Source organism: Topomyia yanbarensis, unplaced genomic scaffold (assembly GCF_030247195.1).
Source record: "Topomyia yanbarensis strain Yona2022 unplaced genomic scaffold, ASM3024719v1 HiC_scaffold_33, whole genome shotgun sequence".
NCBI classification, from domain to species: domain Eukaryota; kingdom Metazoa; phylum Arthropoda; class Insecta; order Diptera; family Culicidae; genus Topomyia; species Topomyia yanbarensis.
In genome coordinates, this window is record NW_026683525.1 from 68,586 (window position 1) to 95,548 (window position 26,963).

Here is a 26,963-nt window from a genome sequence, read left to right on the forward strand (position 1 = left end):
TACATGGTTTAAAATACTAAACTTGAAAAAAATGTGTTGCGTCTAAAAATATGTAATGATTACTTCGAAAAGTGATCAATGTCACCCCGGTTTACGGTACGTAATATTCAAGTTTACTCTCACTCCCTCATGTGTCACACAACACGTCACATTTTGTTGAACCCCCTTCTCCTGCTAAAAGCGTTACGTAATTTATGAATGGTCTCTTAACTTTCGCATGATATGCCCCCCGAAAACTGTTGCTTTTCGATCTGTTCTGGAAAATTAGTGGAACATTTTATTTTGGTGCAGTAATAATCGAACGAGAAAGAAAACAATATGAGAGGCTCTCAACGTTACTTACGACCAATTGAAAAACATTTTTCAGAATTTATTCTTTGATCTTTTCATTTCGCGCCAACCAACCGCGACGTAGGATAATGCGAAAATTCTACACATCATTCAAAGCTCTACTCAGCACTGATTAGATCGGAGTTTTTCGGAAAATGATAAACATAAAGTTGTTATTGCACTTGCCTAACATCGAGCTCTATTTGGTAGAACATTTAATATCTAATTAACATTCTAGGCAATTACCCGAATAGAAATGTACAGTAACAAAACCACAATTTTCAGTGTTACAGTATGGTAATTTTAAAATAATTTACATTTTATGTCATGCTACAAAACAATAACAATAAACTTCAACTTTTCTACAGTTAATTTCAATATAAAATCGATTTTTGCAGAAAAAAATCGAATCGAATACATGTTTTTCTCAGAAACAATAACATTTAATATAAAATTACTGTGTCATTATTGCGCTGAACTAAAAAAACTTTCTAAATATAGATTAGTTGAATAATCGGTTATTGGAAGAATAGATTATTTGAGGAATCGACTATTTTAAGAATCGATTATTTGAAGAATCCATTATTCCAAGAATCTATTATTTTATCAATCGATCATTTAAAGAATCTATTATACTAAAAATCGATTATTTTTGGAATCCGTCATTCGAATAATAGACTGTTTTCGTAATCGAAGATTTGAATAATCGATTAGTTTAAAAATCGATAATTTTAGTAAACGATTATATGAAAAATCGATTATTCGAAAAACCGATTAATTGGAAATGATACAATTATTTGAAGAATCGATTAGTTTAAGAATCAATCACTTGAAGAATCTATTGTTTGAAAAATCGATTTCTCGAAAAATCAATTGTTTTAAGAATCGATAGTTGGAACAATCGATTGAATTGAAGAATTGACTATTTGAAGTATTGATTTTTAAAAAAAATCGATTATTTGAAGAATTTATTGTATGAAGAATCGATAATTTTTAGAATCGATTACTTCAAAAATCGATTACATTTAGAACCGTTTGCTCAAAGAATCGATTACTTTTAAAAACGATTATTTGAAGAATCGATCATTCGAAGAATCTGTTATTTTAAGGGGTTACACACCTTTTAATTTTTTTAAAAATCGAGATTTTTAATGACTATCTAAAAGTAGAACTGTTGGAGAATCTTTTCTCAATTTTTTTATAGAGATTTGAGAAATAGGTTGAAACTCGCAGCGCTTCGAAGCGCGCTTCGTCTGCCAATAACAATGGCAACTTGAATTTTCTTTTTAGTCGATATCTCGAAATGTCGTTTTTTTCAAAAATGGCTTTTCAGTGACCACGATAGCAAAAATACCACTTTTTTCAATTGATCCTAATTTATTTTTTTCGAACCTTAACGATTTCTTTTTTATGCATAAATTTTTGTTTTATAGATAGGGTAAGGTGGGGCAAATCCGACCTAGTAAATGGTTTTGGCTGTAAAATGCTCATTTTAGATCGGATCAAGTCATTTTATATACCAAATTAAAGGTTAGACTCCTGGGCAACTTTCTGTATATAGCATTTTATTTGTATCTTCGGAATATTTTGAGATACAAGCGTTTTACAAAAATGTTCATTTTTGCTGTTTTCAAAAATGGTGGGGTAAACCCGACCCCCTTATGTTTTTGGTGGATTTAGTGCAGATATTACTCAAATTTTATGGTTTTTCAATGATAAATCAATGAATGTTGTGTTATTGAATTGTAACATGAAGAAAATGGAGTTCAATATCAATCTTGGAATGCTAAAATCACGAGCAGTAGTACGTAATGATATTCTCATTTGCATCGGAGGAATTGCTCGACGAATACTATAATCATCACGTTTTTGTGTCTTTCGTTTGTAATTATGAACCATTTTGCATAAAAATAATAAATAATAACAATAAAAATATATTTCAATTTGATAAATAAAAATTTTCTTAGCAAAAAAGCGGTCGGATTTACCCCACTATTTTGAGGTCGGAGTTGCCCCACCGTGCCATTTTTCATTACGATGCAATTAAAAAATATATGAAAAAGGTTAAACTAAATTCATCTATGCACTTTGTAGGATTTAATTCAAAGAATTTAAATCCACTTATATTTATTATGTAATCACTTTAAGAATCAGAAATATCCTGTAGTCAATAATGTACAAAAGTAAAATCAAAAACTGTAAAAACACACGTTTTGTCGTATGAGCATCTTAAAGTAGACTAATAAAATGCTGTCATACCACAATTATTCGCGTAGTGCTTCTGATTTTCGGTAACAGAGGGGGGTCGGGTTTACCCAACGGTCGGATTTGCCCCACCTTACCCTAATAATTTTTAAATAAATTTTTTTGACCTACGACAGCGATTTTTTAGGAAAAACGTTCCTGAATGCAGAAAAAATTAATATTTGTTCAACTAATGGTTAAGGTGCGAGAAATACTCCCAAACTAATGGATTATTTTTTTGGGTTTTGGGATTTTAGTTGATCTATGTCAATATATTTTGATAAACTAATGCCTGTTTTTTTACGGAAAATGTACTACCAAAATACTGCAACTTTGATGTTATAAAATCATAGATTCATGCCGTACGAAAATGTAAAGTTTCTTAATTCTATTTATCGTAAAAATGTTGTAACCTCTTAAAAAATGATTATTAAACAATGGTTTGCAGAATCGATTATTTGAATAAACGATTCTTTCATATAATCGATTGGAGGAAAATATATTTGGATGATGGATTATTTGCGGAATCAATTATTTGGTCAGCTAATCGCAACATCGACTATTTTAAGAATCGATTATGACAAATCGATTATTTGAAGAATCAAAAACTTGAAGAATAGATAATTTGAAGAATAGATAACTTGAAGAATCGTCAATTTAAAGGATCGATTATTTTAAGATTTTTTTTAAAATATTTGGAGAATGGATTGTTTTAGAGATCCGTTTTGTACATAATCGATCATTTCAAGAATCAGTTATTTTAAGAATTGGCTACTTTTGAAAAATCAATTTTTTGAAGAATCCATCATTATAAAATCGATTATATATTATATAAGGATCGATAATTTTAAGAATCGATTATTATAAAACTCGATTATTTGAGGAATCGATTTTGCCAATAATCAAATATTTGAAAAATCGATTTTTTGAAGAATCAATTCTTCGAAGCATTGAGAATTAAATATTTGATGACTCGATTGTTTTAGGAATCGTATCATTATTTTACGAATCGATAATTTGAAATATCGTTTACTCGAAGTGCCGATTATTTCAAGAAATTTTTTTTCGAGGAATCGATTATTTGAATAATCGATTATTTGGAGAATCGAATATTTTAGAAATTGGTTGTTTTACTAACCAATTTTCCGAAGAATCCATTATTTAAGGAATCGATTTTTCGAAGAATCGATTATTATAGATCGATCGAAAAAATCTATTATTTGCGGAATCGATTCAAAAAATCCGTTTTTTTAAATCGATTTTATGAAGAATATATTATTTCAAGAATTGACTGAAGCATCGATTATTGTAAGAATAGATTATTCGAAGAATCGATTGTTTCAAGATGCGATTATTTGAAGAATAAATTGTTTGAAAAAACGATTGCTCGAAGAATCGATTATTTCAAAATTTCATTATTTTGTTTAAGACTTTAGGAGTTTAAGAAACAATTATTTAAGTAATCAATTTCTTCGAGAATAGTTTTTTTGGAATCAATTTTCGAAGAACCGGTTGTTTGAAGAATCTATTTTTATTTAAGAATCTTTATTTATTTATTTATAGAATTATTGAAAGTATCGTTTATTAGCAGCATCAATTCTTTGAATAATCAATTATTTGAAGAATCGATTATGCGAAGAACCCATTATTTTAAAAAAAAATCGCTTTTGACAAATGCGTGATTATTCGATCATTTGAATAATCGATTATTTAAAGAATCGGTTTTTGACGAACCAATTATATAAACAGTCGATTATTCAGAAGAATCGATTATAGAAAGAATCGATTATTTGAAGAATCGATTATTTAAAGAATCGATTATTTGCAGAACAGATTATTTGTACAATCGACTATTTGTTTAATTTAAGAATTATTGATTTTTAAAGAATCGAGTATTTTAAAAATCGGTTATCTGAAGAATCAATTAATTCAAGAATCAATGATTTCATGAATCGGTTATTCAAAGAATCGATTATTTGAATAATCGATGGTTTTAGTAATCGATTTTTCAAAGAAAGTATTATTATAAGAATTGATCGTTTTTAAAGAATAGGTTGTTTTAATATTTGATTATTTATGAAATTGATTATTTGAAGAATCGTTCATTTCAAGAGTAGATTATTTGAAAAAAATGTTTATTTGAATAATATTATTTTAACGATCGGTTATTTGGAGTACCGTAAAACGGGGTATCTTTGGTCACCGGGGTTGATCAAATAAGACTTTTCAGAAACGTTCGATAAGACGATAAGATAAATTGCTCTAACAAAATCATCGAAACAGGGGAGGGGTATAGCGTAGTTGGTAAATCGATTGCCTTGTGTGCAGCTCACCTGGGTTCGATTCCGAACCTCCGCGCATAGGCTTAGAGATTTTTCCAAAAGAGATTTCTCCAACCCGAAAAGAGGCGTATGACCATAAGGTTAAAACCTCTATAATCAAAATTAAAAAAATTATTAAAAGAGTATACCGTAAAACGGGGTAACATTGGTCAATTTTTCTACAGTTTTTCGAATAACTTTCTTCAAATCGAGTAGACGTAACTGATGGCATTTTTAAAACAAGTACTGGTGCCCATAGATTAAAAATTTTCAATTTGTTTGGTAACTTATTTCGTTTTACTATAAAAATAAAATAAATTTATTGTAAATTTTCATTCGTTGTTTTCGGGGTAATTTTGATCAGCAAAATACGTGTATCGAAATAGCGCTCCAAATGTTGGGTAAAATGCATATCTGCAGGCGATTTTATGGTCCGATATTGTGTTGTCTCGTAAGAAAACAAAATTGCCTGGAAGGATATGGCCGACTTTTATCGAACTTTTTCGGAAAAATAATCGAAATTAAATGGTCAGCAATAAAAATGTCTGATTTTTTGAATAAATTATTTGACAAAAATATTTACGGCTCCTAAATAAGCGATCAGTTCAGTTGAAGTTGGTTGATTTAATTAAAATACAAGAAATTGTTTGAACAGATTGAAACGATGCATGAAAGTTGTATCATTTTCAATTTTAATTTGTGTTCATAAAAGGTACATTAAATGACGAAATAATAATTAATCAATTTCAACTGAACTAATCTCTTTTTTAGAAACTGTATGTGGGTAATCGACCACGTAGGGCCAATATATAAAAAACCCTATTTTTGTGTCAATTGAATCACCCCTCGGGCCATGGGAGCACCCCGTTTTGACAAATTGCCAAAACCCAATCAAACCGCAAGATGGTTTTTGAAGAAAATTGTTCAAGGAGTCTAGAAAAAATATTAATTCTTAGTGGTAGTAATGCCAACTAATCGATTTTTTCAGTTAAATATTAAAAGTTAATTTTTCTCTCAATACATATGTTTTTATTTTGAAAAATCTATTGCCATCGTGTTCTTTAGACATTTTTACATAAAAAGCATTTATAACCTTAATATAATCATGAAATACTCTGTTTTGTTTGCAATTTCCCATATAAAATCCCAAGCGCACAACAATAAAAGCCAATTTGGGTATTTTGAGTTCACACATAATTTATTGTAAAGTTTTATTTGCTTCTAGCAAATCAGGGTCGATTTTTATGACCGTTTGAAGAATTTCTGAATTTTGGCCAATAAAAATGGATTTTTATTTGAGAAACTGCGAGTTTTTCTCTTCAAAACGGTGTATATCAGAATGCCCTCAATTTATATTGAAATTATAATTTTTTTTATTTCGATTATAGAGGTTTTAACCTTAAGGTCATTCGCCTCTTCGGGTTAGAAAAATCTTTTATGAAAAATTTCCAACCCTATGTGCGGGGTCGGGACTCGAACTCAGGTGCGCTGCGTACAAGGCAATCGATTTACCAATACGCTACGCCCACCCCCTGAAATTAAAAATGTTTTATATGTAAAAATGGCTGAAGAACACGATGGCATTAGAATCTTTAAAATTAAAATACATGCATTGAGAGAAAAAAATAACTTTTAATATTTAACTGAAAAAAATCAAATAGTTGGCAGCACTGCCGCCAAAAATAATATATTTTCTAGACTCTTTCAACAATTTTCTTCAAAAGCCGTCTTGCGGTTTGATTCTAAAGTAAATGATAAGATCAAAAGAAAACCAAGGGTTTTGGAAATTTGTCAAAACAGGTGGTGCTTCCATGGTGCGTGGGATAAGTCAATTGGCACAAAAATTTGGGTTGAACAACCCCTCCAAATTTGGTTAAAATCCGTGAAGATCGATTTCTTTTTTCACAAAATCGATTATTTAAAAAAATGATGACTTCAATAATCGATTGTACGAATAATCGATTATTTGAAGAATCGATTATTTGAGTAATCAAAAATTTGAAGATTTGATTATTTGAAGAATTGATTATTTTGAGAATTGTTTGAAGATCGCATGATTGTTTGAGGAACCAATTTTTTCAAGAATCGATTATTTGAAGAATCGATAATTTTATAGATCTATCATTTGAAAAATCGATTACTTGACGAAACAATTATTTTAAGAATCGAATACTTGAAGTTTTATTACAAATGTACCCCGAACAATGTTGAAACAGTAATAACCTTAATATCTTTTTTTAATTTTTATAGAGATTTTAACCTTAGGATCATTCGCCTCTTTTTGGGTTAGGAAACTCTCAAGAAAAATCTCCAACCCTATCCCGATCAGAATGAAATAACAAGGTTGTAACAAAATGCAATTTTCGTAACAAATTGTGTTATAAATTTGGTCTCGTTAGTAGTTAAAATAACAGAAAATTATAACAAGTAACAACGAGAGATATAGTTTTGAAATATTCTTGTTATGTGTTTCTGATCGGGATGTGTGGGGTTGGGAATCGAGCCTAGGTGAACTACGTACGAGGCAATCGATTTACCAACTACGCTATTCCCGTCCTCTACCTTAATATCGATTGTCTTATGATTGTTTGTAGGGTAAATGCTACTGTAAATTTCTATTCGGGTACGTCACAATAAGAATCGTAAGATGGTCGTATGACAATTTCTGAGAGTATAGGTGTAGACGAAGCTAAATATACCTTATTGAGTAGACCAATCGAATGAAGTAAATGAGTGTCACCCGATCAGAATGAAATTACAAAATTATAACAGAATACAGTTTTCGTTTTAAACTGTTATAAATTTGGTCTCGTTAATAGTTAAAATAATAGAGAACTATAACAAGTTTAAACGAGGTATATTACTTTGACAGAATTTTGTTACGAGCTTACTCATGCGCTTTATGTAAAGGAGATAAGTATTGTACATTCATCAAAAGGAATACCTAAATTTTTGGTAGAATTTATTCAAGTCGTGATTGCAAGGGGCATTCTATTTACTAATGACAACTAACGGAGCTTCACTAATAATTCATCTATTTGATTTGAAATGCACATCAATACCATACGTTTTAAAAAATATAATTTGAATCATTCAAAGCAGCACTACCAGCGGAAGCGGTTGTCAAAATGATAGCGTTGAAATCATAATAAAGGGATAATTGTTGTTTTCATTGATTTTCACTATTCGTCTTTCTCCCTGTACTCTCTGGTGAATTTGCACATTGACATACGATCAATTTTAAGCTTTCAATATTGGGCAGATGTCGCACAAACCTTGGTATTACAATTTCACGTTTTCAAATAACTTCGCGTTACTCAAAGGTTGAGTAGAATTTCTCGATTGCGTAAATTTATTTCTGTGCGTTGTAATGCGAACTCATAATACATAATACTTAATACATCATAAATAAGGTTAAGTTTCCTTTTAAGAAACTTAACAGACCATTTTTAATGAGAAAGCAAATTTAATTAATTTTAGATAATTTTTAAGCAGCTTCATAACACATTGCTATATTTTGAAAGCTTTGATTCTATTCTAGAAAATTTGGGTATTCAATCATGGCTGCAGTTCAAGCGAATTCGCTTGCTTTCCTCAAGCATTAAACATGTCTGAACTCCCAAATTCCGAGCATTCCAAATTAAAATTAAAGTCCGGCGCTCCCATCTATGCTCGGGTAATATTTTGTCGATCCCTGATTGTTCCCTAGCTGGATTTAATTAAAAACTGCCAAACCGCGTGGAATAACCGATATGTATTTTTTGTTTTGTTTCGCACAGCCAGCAGCACCAGTGATTTAACCGTTGGAACGCCCCGAAACCAGACCGTATCCGGCATGCCGGATCCGTTGGATATCAATGCCAAACTGCTTAACGTAAGTATTTCGCAGTGCTATGTACATGTACATGATTGAATTATTCGACTCTAGGCGCTGTCCGCACACAATCTGGACAGCGTAGAGTCTGTACCGACACACACGCCCTACAACCAGTTAGAATGTATTCCAGTGCACAGTGGTCCAGATCGCTAATTTAGGAGGAATTTTTACTTTCTGACAAACCTGTATAATTTAGCCGTATCATGTCTTAGGATGAATTTGTGTACTTTAGAAGATGCTTCTTTTTATTGGAATAGTTATTAGGGTGGTTCTAATTTATCTAAAATACGAAAATAAACTTTTTACTGATGAAAGATAGAGCTCCACAGTCTTCCACAAAGTTGTAAAGTAACTTATTTTGAATAAATTTGTTGAACATATTAAAGCTCTATCTCTTTTAGTTTTTGTTATACAAGAAATTTAAAAAAAAAGATTAGGGTGTTCCTGAAAAAAACGTTTTTTTAGTATAACTTTCGTATCTTTTACTTTTTGTTAACACAACCTTTGAACAGCTTATTGAAAACTTCAAGCCGAGTATTTTTCTCCAAGACACCGAAGGTCTAACTTTTTTCTTTAAAAAGTTATGGACACTTTTCGTTAAAAAATAGCCTATTTCAAGGCTCAATATCGCTGATGCGGGCACCTAAAATTGAATTCTGTTTCCACCACATGAAAGACCATACTTATTAGTATATTTGAGCAAAAATTGGCGAATACGATATTTTTTTAAAATTTGCAATTTAGATTTAAAGTTTGTAGTTTTGCAGGTTCAACGCATTAAAGCATTTACACACATATCGTTGTATTATGAAAAAAGCCACTTTCAAATATCATTCTCTCATCGCAGCAAGCTTTGCATAAGTGAAACGACTGTCAAAAAAGGTTTCTGATTTTATTCGTTTTAAATAAAACTAGTAAATATGGATATTAGTCGAAGAGAGTTGGCGAATTTGCTTATTGCTGGTAAAAAGACAGATGAACTGCTTAAGTTCATTACAAGTAGTAATCCAAATGTAAAATTGAGACTTGTTAGTGCTCGGAAGAAAATAAAAATCTTCATGTTGGAATTTAGAAGGTTGTGGATTCGGAGTAAGCGCACGCAAATTCGGTTTGAGCTGGAAAATTTTGTGTGGCTTGAAGGAAAGCTAAGATTCGAAGTCGAAGGTAAAGGTAAAGGCCGAAAGAGGAAACCATTTTCCGAAATATGTCGCAGAGCCAAAATAAAATAAAGATTAGGAAAGTTGCGCGATAAGTATTCCACGGAAGAACTTGGTTTAGCGTCAGCCGTCAACGCTAATTCTACTGGTTTCCGTTTAGTTGGCAGACAAATCGAACGATTGTCGAAAAGTCCCGTCAGATCTACCGTAGAGAATTTAGGATCTATGGCTGTCCCGATTGCAGAAGCGTTTACTGCGGAGGAGGCACTTAGATTTATTTGTGAAAATGATTTTTCTAAGGCGCAGTACCAAAACATACGCAGCTCAGTTATGCAGAAGGGTTTGGACATTTATCCCGCGTATAATAAAATAGTAGAAGAAAAGAAACTATGCTATCCGATCGGTATGTACTATTCTCAAAGATTCGTCCCTGAATCAACAATTTTTTTCAGGAATTTCTGTTCAGCCTTCTTGTGCGTATGTTCCCCTTCAAGCTCTTGTTAACCATACCGTGGAACGACTCATCTCGTTTCTGAATATTGGAGTTCTACCACTGCATCCTGAGGATAATACGTTTGTTATCTTTAAGTGGGGCTGCGATGGAAGCAGCAACCATTCCCGGTAGGCAACATTATTTTTCTTCTAAACTTTGACTGACAGTCTCTTTTCCACTTGAACATAGATACAAGCAAATGTGCGTTGACGAAGATGAAAATGGAGAACTATTCGAGTATAACGATTCGCATATATTTGCTCTATCTATAGTACCTTTACGTGTAGTTAGTCGCCGGAAAGATGAGTCAAGAGATTGCATTCTTTGGAATAATGATTTTCCATCTTCAGTATCCCTGTGCCGACCAGTAAAATTAATTTTCAAGAAGGAAAATCCTGAACTAACAAAGGATGAAGTTGCCGCGATGAACAAGCAAATCGATGAATTAGTCCCGACTATAGTAAATGTTAATATGCGCAAGATTCCGATTAGTTCAAGCTTCATATTTTCCATGGTTGATACGAAGGTAGTGAATGACGTAACAGGCACACCGTCTCAAGCGTGTTATATATGCAAACGCTCCGGAAAGCGATTGAATGATCCTTTACTGGAAGCCAGCGATCCACCGGATAGTTTATATGTTTTTTCACCTTTACATGCATTAATACGAGCAATGGAGTTACTATTGAATATTGCTTACCGTTTAGCTCTAGCAAAACCGCGCTGGCGCGTAGGCAAAAATACCAGCGAGCTTAAGGAACGACAAATAAAAATTCGACAAGCGTTACGTGACCGTTTAGGTCTTCGTATTAGCGAACCTTTGCCAGGTGGCGGAAATTCTAACGATGGTAACACAGCTCGAAAATTTTTCAGAAACCGAGATGTCGTTGCAGAAGAAACCGGGTTGGACGAAATGTTGCTAGAACGTATGTATGTGCTATTAACAATCATCAACAGCAAATTGGGAATTAACGCGGATGCTTACCGGAGTTACGCCGAAGATACACGCTTTATGTACGCCTGTATGGTTGGTACGCTCTCTCACCAACCGTGCATAAACTCCTGGTCCATGGAGGAAGCATTATTCAACATAACATGCTGCCAGTAGGTATGTGGAGTGAAGAAGTTCAAGAAACCAGGAATAAAAGTATTCGCAGATTCCGAGAATTCCACGCACGCAAATTCGATCGACTCGTCAATCTTGATGACGTTTTCAAGAGACTTCTTGTTTCATCAGATCCTATAATTTCTCTTAAATGTAAACGTCGAATTCAACGAGCACCGCTGGATATACCTGAAAATGCAATGCATCTACTTTTGAATTAATTGGCATTGAATAAATTCTCCTTATATAAATCATAAATTGTTGTCATAGCCAAATTATTTTTAATGAACACATTCTGTATTGTTGATATGTAAGCAAAACAGAAAAGGAAATACAAAGGCTTTAGGCAATTTCTTTTATGTCGCTATGCGATAAAATTTAAAACTTTGGTTAGTAAATTTAAAATTACATGCTTAAAAAAATAATATTTTCCAATTTTTGCTCAAATATACTTAAAAGTATGTTCTTTTCTATGGTTCAATCCGAACTTACTTTTATTTGCCCCAATCAGAGATAATGACATTTGAAAAAGGGCTATTTATGAGCGAAAAGTTTCCATAACTTTTGAAAGTATAAAGTTAGACTTTCAGAGTTATGAAAAAACGTGGATTGAAGTTTTCTAAAAGCTGTTCAAAGGTTGTTTTAACAAAATATAAAATTTCTTTCGAACATTAACAAGTCTCAATTTTACATTTGGATTACTACTTGTAATGAACTTAAGCAGTTCATCTGTCTTTTTACCAGCAATAAGCAAATTCGCCAACTCTCTTCGACTAATATCCATATTTACTAGTTTTATTTAAAACGAATAAAATCAGAAACCTTTTTTGACAGTCGTTTCACTTATGCAAAGCTTGCTGCGATGAGAGAATGATATTTGAAAGTGGCTTTTTTCATAATACAACGATATGTGTGTAAATGCTTTAATGCGTTGAACCTGCAAAACTACAAACTTTAAATCTAAATTGCAAATTTTAAAAAAATATCGTATTCGCCAATTTTTGCTCAAATATACTAATAAGTATGGTCTTTCATGTGGTGGAAACAGAATTCAATTTTAGGTGCCCGCATCAGCGATATTGAGCCTTGAAATAGGCTATTTTTTTTTTAACGAAAAGTGTCCATAACTTTTTAAAGAAAAAAGTTAGACCTTCGGTGTCTTGGAGAAAAATACTCGGCTTGAAGTTTTCAATAAGCTGTTCAAAGGTTGTGTTAACAAAAAGTAAAAGATACGAAAGTTATACTAAAAAAACGTTTTTTTCAGGAACACCCTAATCTTTTTTTTTAAATTTCTTGTATAACAAAAACTAAAAGAGATAGAGCTTTAATATGTTCAACAAATTTATTCAAAATAAGTTACTTTACAACTTTGTGGAAGACTGTGGAGCTCTATCTTTCATCAGTAAAAAGTTTATTTTCGTATTTTAGATAAATTAGAACCACCCTACTAACTATTCCAATAAAAAGAAGCATCTTCTAAAGTACACAAATTCATCCTAAGACATGATACGGCTAAATTATACAGGTTTGTCAGAAAGTAAAAATTCCTCCTAAATTAGCGATCTGGACCACTGTGCAGTGTAGTGATCGAGCGAATCTGCACTACTGGAGATTGTAGATTTTTGTTTGGATCTGATATACAAGAGTGATTTTATTACTTACCCAAAGGTAATCAAGCATCTGAACAACCTTCTTTCTCCAACCGAAAACGGTATATGTACAACGAAAGGAATGCAATTTCTCCCAAAATTAATGAAATTTACCTCAAACACGATGAAATTAATTTAGGGCAAAGCAAAATAGTAATATTTCTCTATCGTTTGTGTTAGATGGTAGAAGAATGTACGGTTAGCATTTGAGTTGTTTCAGCACTTACTTCTTACTCCCAGATACACCGGAACAAACAGGAGCAGAACATAGTCGCTCCTGTTTACTCCGGTTTAGTACAAAAGAAAACAAAAAAAACGAGAACCGAAGGAGTAACTTTTTCCCAGTTTGCTCCGGATAACTTCTAGCTTTTCCCGATAGTGGTAGACAGACAAACAGTGTTTGTGCGAGGCAGAGGAAACTGGTGCATGCTGGTGTATTTCAATTTTCTCGTCTAATAGCGATCAAACCACGCTGCAATTTTTTGGCTATATCAAACAGTCGTTCCGAAAATTTCAGCGCGCTGCGTGAGTTTGAAGACCAGCATATTTTTACATTTGATTTTTAGGTTTTATTAAGTGTACGTTTGAGGGACGAACAGCTCAGCATCAGCGAAACTTCGACGCTCTCAACAAGTTGAGTTACAAATATTTGTAGGTCATTGAATGAATGAAAATTCATCATATTCTCTTGCCGACATCATATCAGAAGCTTAGTCATGATTTTCAGGCTTACTGATGATTTTTTACACGGACAAACGAGACTGTATGATCTAGATCATGTAAATGTAACCGATCGGTGGTAGCTTATGATTTTCACGAATATAAATTGCAACTCCATAAAGTATTTTTTTTGCGCTCGGGGCAATTTTCGTTTTCTTTCGCGAAATTTCACTATGAAAACAGTACCATGAACAAAAATCATGTATTTTATAATGATGTGCAATTACCCTAGACTAACGTCTGCATAATGCTTTTATCAGCGGAGATATTTGTATTTGTTTTGTGAACTTCAGTCAGGTTTCCGCCATAGTACCAAATCGATTTTCTGTACGGAACTAGTTCACAACGTTATGATTACATTATCCACAAAACCAAAGGTTGACTCGCGATTTTATCCACAAACTTAGGAACATTATTAAGAATCCGACTATACGGCGGACTAATTCATGATTTATTATAATTTGATCATTATCTGGTTTTCATTGGGTGTGAACTATTTTACGAAACTCGGAACATTATTCATGAATCCTTTGAGTTGTAGTGATTTCTAATCTATTAGTCACGATTCAATATCCGTGCTTGCCTAATCGTAAAATATTTTTCATGGATTCGTGATTTGGTTCCTGATGATTACATGAACCACGATCTATTGCGTGGTTCTTATATTCGGCATATGTCTTTAATTATTAACAATTTCATGCAACTCTGCATAATGGTCATGAAAATCTCACTAGAACTATTTCACAAAATTAGTCGTCCTCAATAAAATCACAAAGTTACAAATTACAAATATAATTCGTTGGATCATACATCATACACTTTCATGAAATATCATATAATTAAGTCCAGCTGCTAACAACCAGTATTAGATACGAATAGTTGGTATACGAAAACTATTGGGACTTCAAACATCGTTATTCATTTTTTCCTTTTTTTATTTCGACTATGTTAGTAACATTTTCTTTTTTACATTTTAACGACATTCAATTAGCTAGAGATTACTGGGTAAGGAAAGTTATGAAAATTAGAGCCATAGTACTCAAGTGAGAGCAAGGATGTGAAGTAAACAGATCGGAAAACTAGAAGTGACAGGGTCATTAGAACAGGCTTAATATCGTACGGGCTTAATCTTTGTCTTCTGCTAATGAAGGTCGAGCTTAGGCAGCATAACTACGAATCACCCGAGTTCACTAGCATGTGTCTTGATAAAGGTAGACGTGTCTATCTTTACCGTGACAACGGTTGTCACGGTAAAGATAGACACGTCTACGGTAGCTGAAAATGGATGTAAGGCCATTGGTTTTTGGTCCATGAGTTGATGGGTTGATATCTAGTTACTAACAAATATCCTCCTCCCATAATACTTGTGGAGTGCGCAATAGTATATACATACACCTCTAGCAAAAGCAAATTTCGGACGAACGTTCCTTCTGCAATCTACGTTCGGGCCTGACCGATGTCGGTTTTGACCAATAAACACTTTTGGATTACCAGGAGTTGCACATTGAAAGATGTTTCCCTAATCCAAAGCATAATTGCCTTCTGATTCCCTGTGCAACTTCAGCTAGTCCAGATCGATAACGGAGTGGCAGCCAGGAGTGGTCGCACAAGGTCAAGCTCGATGGTTAAAGTCATTTTAAAATCAGAGATGAGGGCAACATGGATGCCATTTAAAAGGAATTGAGGCCATTTTGAAATCAAAGATGACGGCCTTTGGTTACCAAGAAACAGTGAAAACAACTATCAATATGGGTATCATTTAAAGTAGTCATGAAACACCAGAATTTATTAATTTAGGCCATCATGAAAACAAAGATGGCGGTTTCCGGTAACCACTAAAGCGAAAACCATAATCAATATATACACCCAAAATTCGGCCGTAATACCTTTACGGTAATAAGAAAAAAATGCTCTAATAGTAAGACGTTTCATGCTAAAACGGTCACGGTGTCTTTGTCGAACAACTTTATTCAAAAAAATTCGGCATCCGTGAAACTTCGGGATATGAAAGAATGGACTTTTCCCTTTCAATTGAAAGTAAAATTAAAATATTCTGTCGGGGGGTCTAGAACAACTTTTTATTTTAAAGTTTTTTGATTGAAAACTTAAGTTTTTTAATGAAATTAATTCGCAGTTTTGCTACTAATTGGTACTATAGACATTAAAAAATACTAAAAGTGAGAATCTGATGAACAATTTCATTGTCTACAACTTCGTAGAATGCTATAAATCGATGTAAAATCACCCGAGAAAGTTATTAAAATTTTATCAGTTTTTAGATGTGTGCGGGGCCTATGGGTTAAGAAGTCGATTAACAAGGACTTACAAAAAATGTTGGGTTTAAATGAACAGTAAATTTAGATAAATTTCAATATATACAAATTCCCATTCTCAGCAGAAAAAATATATTTTCAGATTCCTCCGGGTCTTGGGCGAAAATGACATATTATAAACAAGGAGGTGTGGAAAGGTGTTGTCCAAATTTATTCGATAATCTTATACCTTTTCAAGATTTTGATTAATGTCACGGATTTTATCATGCCTTTTTCATTTCTTTTCTCGCTCTAGGAGATAGCTAATGTAAACTAGAATGACCCTTCTTCCTGCTCCTATCCTGCCTGGTAAAATTCAATTAGCTTACATTCAAAGCTTTATATTTGAATGAACTAGAGTCAACAGTTCAAGTCAATGTAATAAACGGATTTTATTGCAATTTTGGGTTGAGAATCCTAAGAATCTATTTGTCCTTATCAACATTAAAAGAAAGATGATCGAAAGTGAAAAAAGGTCTTCGAGTTTTGGATCTATGTTTGTTTTCTTTTTCATTTCATCAGAATTTATAGATGTAGAGTTTTACTTGTCCTCTTATTTTATTTCCAAATCGAACACGCTTCACACAATCTTAGAAAAAAGAACAAAACTAAATTTCATAATTTCCTTTAAGAAGAAATTCCGGAGTCATTAAACGTTGAACACGGATCACAAAAAAACGAACAAGAAAATATCAGGCTGGACCATACATTTAGTAAATTCTCAAAGTAATACAAGTCTGTTTATTGAAGATTTTCCTCATAATATGGGATAAGAGCAAAGACAACATATCAAGAAGACAGAGTTGCCAGTTCAGTTCTGAATCTGCAAACATAACGTCACACGATACGTCTTTCGGGTAAAGGTGATACTTTCTATATCTACATTTATATTGAGATCGCTATCTTCGTACAATAGACAAAATATTTATTTCTCATTTACTATTGCGATTTCTGTTCAATGTACAGCGATTCCCAAAAGTTAACAAACTTGAACATAAATCTCATCGAATTATTTTTCTATCATTCATGAAACTGTCAATCAGGATTCTCAATCGAAATCAAATCAAATGACTGAGCACCTAATCGAATTTGATCAAATATAAAGTTAAAATTTAGGCCAAATATATCTCACAAGATGCTAACGAGCAAAAAGGTTGATTCAAGATTACATCAAGCATACTCCAGAATGAGTGAAGAAAAAAAGAAGAAACAAATATATCTGTGACAGAAAAAACGGTTTCATTTTGCTGCATTACCCAGCATCTTTCAAAAGTGTCTTAATTTCGTTCAAATTTTATCTACTCTTCTCGATATCTCTTTGCTCCTAAAATATCATTGGTGCGCATAAAACGGTGGAATCTGGAATTATATTTTTCCCGCTTAAAGGTGGGACTTTGCTATCATTCAGGTTCTTCTGAGCACACTGTTAAAATAAGACAATCCATTCTTTTACAAATGAAAATGTTTTTGGAATAAAGCTTCTTTATCAATACGCCCCGTCCGAATCTAGAAACTTTGATAAAAATTTAATAGCTTTCTCTGGCCATTTTAGATCGGGATGTAGTTTTCTACAAAGTTGTACAACATTAAATTGTCCATCAGATTCTCACTTTTGGTAATATTTGAATGTCAAAAGTACTACCTAGGGGTAAAAATGTGAAACAGTTTCATTGAAAAACCAAACAAAAAAACTTTAAAATAAAAAGTTGTTCTGGAGCCTCCGACAGAATATTTTAATTTTACTTTCAAATGAAAGAGAAAAGCCGATTCTATCATATGCTTGAAGTTTTAGCGATGCCGATTTTTTTCGAATAAAATTGTTCTACCAAACACACCGTGCGGTCCCAACAAAAAATTCCCCAAACGGCAATACCAACACATTCAAATCTATCTCTGCGTCGCACTCATGTTTCATCAATTCTTATTCAATAAATATTAACACGTCGGATTGTTGTACACACCGTCGCTTGTCATCCATTGTATTGCGCATCAAGCGAAGTGAATACAATGGAGATAAAGACGAGGCTCGATTTTTCTACACGACACATTCCGTATTTGAAAATCGGTTCACGGCTAGCTTCAAAACACAGTCAGAAAAAACGACACGGAATAATGGTATTAAACTCATATTACGGCAAAGGTAGTAAACGGTGGAATGACGATGTAGGATAATTCTGTCGATTTCTATAATAGTATTAGTATCGAGTCAAACCAGCCGGAGTTCTGGCTGATTTCTACCCAAATTCAGGCCGGAATCTGCACCAATTTTGGTAGAAATAGACGGAATTACGGATTTTTTATAGAGTAACTTGGATAGTGAAAGAAAAATCCGGCAAAGGCAGTTTTCGGATCCGACCTAGTTTCCGGATCCGACACAGCTCCTGATCTGGACCAGTTCCCAAATTTAGACCTTTCAGTTTCAGTTTCCGGATGTGGACTAGTTCCCGATCCGGACCAGTTTCCGGATCCGGACAAGTTCCCGAATTTGGATCCCATCCGTTTTTCCCCTTACGAGGTCAGGACTTGGACCAGGCCCGTATTTGGTGCTCTCGGATCGGATACCTGGATCCAAACTATATGTCTTGCTTTCCGTACATGACGGGAAGGACTGATAATGTTTTGTGCAGCCGCTACCTTGCTGTTGACGTTCATGATGGAAAATAAATTCAATTTAACTACGACCGAAATACCCCACCACTATTCCGAGTCGGCTTTTTTTCTGACTGTGCTTTGAAGCTGTGAGCCGATGGGTATCTTCGGCGACCAACATTCTTTCAGGCTTAGTGGAGGTCGATTTGAATATTTCTCCGATGGCAAAAATAATACCAATAAGTCTCATTTCCGATACAAATTATATCTAATGCAACCGGCCCCCGGATGGTCTACTTCCGGACCAAAGACAAGCCATTTAACGTCATCGATAAATCGCGTGATCTAACTAAACAACACTCGACCGTGTACGAAAAAGCATTTTGTCCGCCCGGAAAGTAGAGATTGATGGTGTAGTCTCCGAGAAGGGCCTTGATTGCGAAATAGGGGGTGGCTCCTAAATTCTGGGATGCAATGTAACCCGTCAGAGTAACAATTTAGCACTGGGTGGAAATATACCTATTTGTGCGTACTCTCTCCGTAGAGTGTATTGTTATTGCAACATAACTCACCGCTGTTCATTATGCTCGTTCATGTTTTTGATGTAAATTTCGTTTAAATAATAGTCCATGAACGTTGTTATTAGTCCAGATAGGTGTAGTAATTTTTGTTGTGTATTTGTAAATAAATAGCATAGGGTTTAGTTAGGTTACCGCTCTCCTTTCGCTGCAAAAGTGGTCTGACTATGCTTCAAATTTTCTCTGTGTCGCACTCATGTTTCTTCAATTCTTATTCAATAAATATTAACGCGTCGGATTGCCTGGAAGTGTGTGCAACATCGCTTGTCATTGTATTGCGCATCAAGCGAAGTGAATACAATGGAGATAAAGACGAGAATCGATTTTTTCTACACGACACATTCCGTATTTGAAGATCGGCTCACACTTGGCTAGCTTCAAAGCACAGTCAGAAAAAAAAACGACTCGGGATAGTGGTGGGGTACTTCGGCCGGTGTTAAATTGAAATTTCTTTTCTATCATGGACGTTAACAGCAAGATAGCGACTGCACAAAACATGAACAGTCCTTCCCGTCATTTACGGGAAGCAAGACCTATGGTTTGGATCCACGTGTCCGAATCGAGGGTCCGGATCCAGACACTTGTCTGGATCTAAGCACCAAGTCTGGGCCTGGTTCAGGTCCGGACTTTGACAGGGGAAAAGGGGATGGGCTAGATCTGGGTACTGGTCCGGATTCGGGAGGTCTGGATTTGGGAACTGATCCGGATCCGAGAACTGGTCCGGATCGGGAACTGTGCCGGATCAGGTAACTAAGCCGAATCCGGAAACTTCCTAAAATTTTTATTTCGCTATCCAACCCACCCAGTAAGAAATCCGTAATTCCGGCTGGTTTTTGACAATATTGGATCCTATACATTTCTTTTGTAAGAAATGTAAAACATGTTGAATTTCATCAATAAGAACGACGCCAACGACGAAAAAATCGTTCTACGCAAAACATCTAATCAGGAATCCATCCCATCTCTACCAGTACAGAGTTGTTGAATATTTGAAAAACTGCAAATGATGTATGATTTACAGCATATAGCAGAAATGTTATTAGAAATAGGGGATTTTAGGAACAAAATGCCCCAAAACCCTAACTTCGAATTTTTCAACAAACGGATGTATTCTTATTCAAATGCTGAGATTGCTTCCTTAAGAAATGTATGAGCTGTAATTTTCTAATGGCTAGATTAAAAGTTCAAGCATTTTATGCATTTTATGTATTTTTTCTAATATTTTTCCATAATGCCAATGGCAAAAACTTCAATTATAGTTTGCAGGGGTCAAAAATTGTTCCACAATTTGGAATTTGGGCTAACTTTCACACTTGTCACAATATCAAGGGAGGCTTGGAGAAAAACAAAAAATCGCAATACCTTACACCAACTTTGAAAGCTTTACTTCCAAAAAGTTAAAAAATACTGCTAACTGAAAAATATTAATTTGGTAGAAAATATTCCCAGTTTTACGAATAATGGACGTACGCGAAGCAAAGTTATGTAGAATACTTTTTGAGATAGAGTCTTATAAAACGGACAGCAGAAAAATTCATTTCAAATTTACACAGAAATCAAAAGAGATAGAAATGCGATATTGAAGAACAAATGATAAGGAAATCAGCCTAATTTGGACTTCTCCTTATTTTGGACGCTTTTCATACATTTGTCTCCTTTACTGCCAATTCCTCCAAATTCGTTTGTTTTGATGATGATAATTACATTCTTTGGGTTGTTTTTATATCTCAGTATTATTAGTTCATCTTTAAGTTCTCCAAATTAATCAAAATTCACAGTTGAGAAAATGTCATCGAAAACTATTCATAATTCCACGATTGCCAAGAGGAATCGGGAGAAATTATGCATTTTTTAATTGAATTTGACAGTACAATTAAATTGTTTTTCCACGATTGGATTTCGCGTTTTATGTATTTGAAAAGGTTCGTTTGTAAATTTTTACTTTTACTTATAAAATAGTAGTGTGCAAAATGTGTCGCAAAAATAATGGCGCCAAATTATATTGGACACAGCTTATAAATTTTATTTCTTAGTAACAGTATGTTTTATCATATTAGAATAACCAAAATGTAAAAAATCAAGTAGCGATAGGACGCATACAGATTATATTCGAATTTCTGTTCAAATCTTTGTCAAGTCTATGGAAATTAGAACAATTAAATGTTTGTTATGTTTCTCTATTGTAGGGTAATAAGTAAAACTCAAACGTTCTGGCAGAGGGATTTTCATTATAATATCATTGCTAATCATTAGTTAAGAAAATAAATTTAGCTGCGTCTGTCTCAAATGGTAAAAGTCATAGTTTTAACTCACTTTTTAATGCAGACTGCAGACTTTATCAATTATTTTTTGAAGTGCGGTTGCGGTAAAACCGCGCGGTAAAAGCTCATTTCCCGCACCGCAACCGCGGGAAAACGTGTCTCACCACACCGCAGTTTTTGCGGTATGGGTGCGGTAAATACCGCACCGCAACCGCGACGAACCCTAAATGGAACAAAATTGTACGCATAAATAATATTTGTGTAATAGATAATAGAAAAATTAGCAACACCATGGTTTAAGTTATTTGAAATGTACAATATCATGAAAGTGAAACTTATGAGAGATATCTTCTAAGAACGTGATTATCATATGTACTATAACGCAAGAACTAGTTCAGGCAACAAAACGGATTCATGAATAATGTTTACAGTTCGGGGAAGTTTTTCACATAAAAATACAAAGAACATGCACAAAATTGCATACTATATACTATATGAAATCTATTTCATTGTTATCTGAAATGACCAATATATTATGAATGAAAAGGCAGGAATGGGTCTGTTTCCGCACATCAACGTCTGTAGAGCTGTCGGATTTTATGACGAGGGAAAACTGTTCGGTTCACGGTGCAGTAAGAACTCGCGGTCACTTAGATAAATTCCGTGGGTTTATTCAGTAGAACTAGGCACTTATTATAAGCCCAAACTGTTCAGTATAAAACGTGGCACTATTCTGTATGTAATTCATTTTCTTCTATATTGTGACCTTGTAGTATGATAAGGTTTGTTACAAGTTATTAGGAGTAACTATTGATACTGATTAACTATGAATAATGACTGACTGTTCTGATTGCAATTTGTACTATATATAGGTTGCTACAATTATTAGATGAACACAACTGTTCTGTTCAGGAAGTGAGAATCTTCTAGAAAAACTGACTGCAGTATGAGTGTTGAACGCAACAAACTCTTCCGTAACGCCTATAGTAGTTGGTTCATTATGCGATACCAAACTGTCCTGTACTATAGTGAAGTCTCACTTCCTCGAACTTATGCAACCCTAATCTGAATTTTATGAGCTCATTAAAGATTAAGTATCCATTTTTTGGTATCGTGAAGTAAATAATTCACAACCACGACAACTAGACAGGGGCGGCGAAAAACTTTACGCTCGAGTGGGTAGAAAGCATAGGGTGAGCGGTCCATTAGTAACGATTTTTCCCTTTTCGCAATGCACACGCTTACATTACATTCACATTAAATCACGTTCGTTTATGCAAATGAAATTGTGGTACATCGATGTTTGCAAATGTGTGTAGTGCGAGATACATGCGTTGCGCATCTAAGTTTTCTAAAATGGTTCAAAATTTCGAGTGGGTAATTACCCACTCGGTTATTTTCGGTATGGGCAGTACTACCCATACTACCCACGCTTTCCGCCGGCCCTGCAACTAGATCATAATCAAGGTTTCAGGAACATTTTTCACAAAAACAAAAATTAATGTTAAAAAATATATAGCGAGAAACCAATTTTGTGTCAATAATACCTAAAAATGAAAGAAATATTTCGAATGTAATTGCGTACAAAAGTTTCTCTTACGATATCCTTCAACATGTCTTGCATAAATTGCATACAAATTTTATCATTTAATTTAAATTTGATCATTTTTTTTTAATTTAACGAATCGTCCTGGCTTAGAATAAATAAATAAATACATTCGCTTATTGTAATTTAAAACACAATAGAAGATACAACTTATTAGTTGGAACCGTTTGCTATTTCGTCAATTATCACTTGATATCTTTAAGCAATCGTTTTGATAGCCTTGATAAATGGTACATGGTTTAGATAGTTTTGATAAATGATATATTCTTGACCGACCCAACTTGAGTTTATCTTCGATTTGGCTATGTAAGCCACTAAGCTGAGGGTTAAGTGAACGAATGCTTGTCAATCAGGGCTAATAACAATGACAACGACAAAACCCTACTGCAACATCTTTGACTTTGTTTGTTTTTCCAATAGAACTCAATAACGATCAATCTGCCAATATTTCAGGAAACGAATCAACGTTCACTGAAGCGCACGCACAACGATCCCGCACTTCTCTACCGAGGTCCTGGAGGTGTTGAACTACCGAAAGAGATTCTGGACGAGTTGAGTTTGTTTACCAGCAAGAAGAAAAACGGTATCATTGACGTATGGTGGCTCTACGACGATGGCGGTCTTACGCTACTTCTTCCGTACATCATCAGCACCAGGAGAAACTGGAGCGACTGCAAGCTTCGTGTATTTGCGCTGGCCAATCGAAAAGCCGAGCTGGAGTTTGAGCAACGAAATATGGCCAGTTTGTTGGCCAAGTTCCGCATCGATTACTCGGACTTGAAACTGCTTCCGGATGTGACGAAAAAACCGGAACAGAGTACGGTAAACTTCTTCAAGGGATTGATTAAAGATTTCACGGGTGATGAACCAGGTAAAGATAATCAATTGTTCGTATGAAGGCAACATAGTAAATGAGACTCTTATTTCGTTTTGACACAGGTCAAATCTCCGAAGCCGAACTGCTGGCGGTTCAGGACAAAACCAACCGTCACCTCAATCTGCGAGAGTATCTTCTGGAGCAATCCACCAAATCGGATCTGGTTGTCATGACTCTTCCCATGCCTCGGAAAGGCGTCGTTTCCGCACCGCTCTACATCGCCTGGCTGGAAACGCTGAGCCAGGGACTGCCACCATTCTTGTTTGTGCGAGGCAACCAGACCAGTGTTCTGACATTCTACTCCTAGGCTGGAGAGTGGCAATTGATGCAGTGTGGCCAACAGGTGTTACGAACAGAAAACTGTGCAGTTTACATTATCTGTTTGGAATGTTTTAACTGTTGATAACTCATGATACGTTTCATTTATTTTCACTAGTGTGGTTTCCAAACTTAGTTTTATCCAGCAAAGTACCTACATTCTAGTAATTTATTCCATGTTTTCATCATTAGGAACAATGTTGCATATTCCTAACGGAAGTGTGTTTGTTGCACTTTGTCGGTTGCTGCTTAGCTACCGATTATCCGAGAAAGAGAGGCGGGGTAAGGCGATTTGCAAAACATCAACATATCAGTTACATAATACATGTGCCTGAAAACGAACTAACGATGCCCGCTATATCTCACTATTCCCGGACCTATAATTGGTGGAAGTGGAAGGGAGATTTCCGTCAAACGATAAACACACAGATTCATTTTAGTACCGTCTAAGTACATTTATCTACGAGCTAGTGAGTAGGAAAAGTTTTTCACCCCCCGAAAGTCAGTATTGCATTTCACACAGCAAAGTATAATTTACCGCACAATTGTTAAAGTTTAGCTTTTTGTTATGCATAGAAATAATTACAATCACGAGCCAGCTAAATAGTGCAAAAGTTGACGGCGCGCAAATTAGAGTGGAAACCACAATGAATAGAGTAATGAAATCCGATTCGGCACACTCCCACGAAGCGTGATATAAAACACTCGAGAGGATGCTCTTAAATCATAGTTGTTTGCATATAATTTCCCAGGGTGATGATGTTTTCCAGTGTGGATACTGTCAATGGCACTGTGAGGATCAGAAAAGATTTTTTTGTTTGTACCTATATTCTCGATTCCTCCTCCACCAAACAAACATTTATGTTTTCGTTCGGAGCAGAGCCACGAAATATCCAATCGTTACCCGAAGCTTTCATATATCTGAGCATCCAATTTCCGCTATGTTCTTAAACCAATTTTACGAAAAGTCAATAAAACAATTGACTCAAAGCAATTGAGACAAATTTAGTAAAAAGATTCTTCATTCTTTTTTACGGCTTTTCACTGACACAAACACAATATATGTATAGCATAAGGTTCGCCAATTTTTGTCAGGCTGTTTAAAGCACGAGCAGAGGTTGTGCTTAAAGCAGCACATGTTTAGAATTTTTTTTTGTAAATATTCCTACTGAAACATTCGAATTCCTTTAGGCTGATCATTCAAGAATACGTCGATATGCTGTTCATATTTTTGAATTTAAAAATAGTCCTTCCACCGCATTACTCCCTATTGGAAAAGTTTATTGGTGGTCCGTTTTTTTTTAATTAACGCTCCTTGATTTAGGATAGGCAAGCATATGCAGTATCCATTTATGTGTGATGAAGACAAAAGATTAACCAATAAAAAAGATATAATAAAAACCAATTGACAACCAATCGGTACCAATTTCATATTCACTTAACTGGAATGGTTTTTGTAAATTTTTCGTCTCTGTGCAACGGAGTCTCATGTGCCTTAAATGCATTTCTTGTGGGGAGAAACTAGACGTCCTGCTTGAATGGTCTCATTTTTGTAATCAGCGTTCGATCGATAGTTAGAAGAGTAAGATATACATTTCTGAAATGCATATAGGTGCTTTGAATGCAGGCAGAATACTTACTGCTATAGAATAAAAAGAAAGCCTCACGCAGTGGCAATGTTATTTCTGCAAAAAATCTGACTTCTATGAGTATAGTGGCAGTGTTGCCAAATATTTTAACTATCTAATTTTGACATCACAGTGTTCAAGAACATTCACAAACACAACCATATTTTCTTCGGAAAAGTGAACAGTTTACAGGAGAAAGACATGCATGATTTTTTGGGGTAAAAACTTGAATAATTCAAAATTAGGAACAAATTTTTCCGTATATCAACCCAGATAATATGAAAACATTAGCGCCTAGTATCAGCGGCCATCGAGATGGTATGGCCCACCCGGAACATTAGCACATTATTTGAATCTTGTGAGAAGCAAAAGCAAACAGAAAAGCCAATCCACGTTAAATGACGATTGCGTCTAGTGGAAATACCAATATGTTCAATATGTATTCAATCACGAGAACACAGCAGGGCTTTCCACGAACCAGGGAAGTTGCCTCAAGTGCGAAAAAAGATTTGCTACAGCACACAAGCAAGCAAGGAATGATTTGGTTCCGCTCGAACCGATAAAACCTGCTGCTGGTGACAACCGAATGCGTTGTTGGAAAGAAAAATTCAATGAAAACTTCACATCACAAAAGAAATAGACAAATCCGGTACCAGCTTCAAGGTTACTTGTCATGTAATGCTGCACCATCGGAAGCTTTTCTTTCGGTTTTTGCATGGAAAAACTCCTACAAACGTGACTATAAGTTACGATATATGGGCTTTAGACGCTAACGTTTTGCACTTGGAAAGGTTGAAATCAAATAGCAAAAATTCCTGTTTATTTTTCGCATTTGCGTTAGCACTTTTGTTCATATCATACTGAATGATGCAGAAACTGAACAATCAAATGACTGCAT

At 34.5% G+C, this 26,963-nt stretch overlaps 1 protein-coding gene across 1 annotated transcript in view; it reads left to right on the plus strand.

Moving 5' to 3' along the window:
• LOC131695293 (bumetanide-sensitive sodium-(potassium)-chloride cotransporter-like) overlaps positions 1-26,059 on the plus strand; it is a 48,817-nt gene extending 22,758 nt beyond the window's left edge. The window contains exons 6-8 of the mRNA XM_058983763.1: positions 8,675-8,769; positions 23,696-24,113; positions 24,182-26,059. Coding sequence (XP_058839746.1) covers positions 8,675-8,769; positions 23,696-24,113; positions 24,182-24,426 — 758 coding nt within the window. The 3' untranslated portion in view covers positions 24,427-26,059. The remainder of the gene's footprint in view (positions 1-8,674; positions 8,770-23,695; positions 24,114-24,181) is intronic.
• Positions 26,060-26,963: the final 904 nt, after the last annotated feature.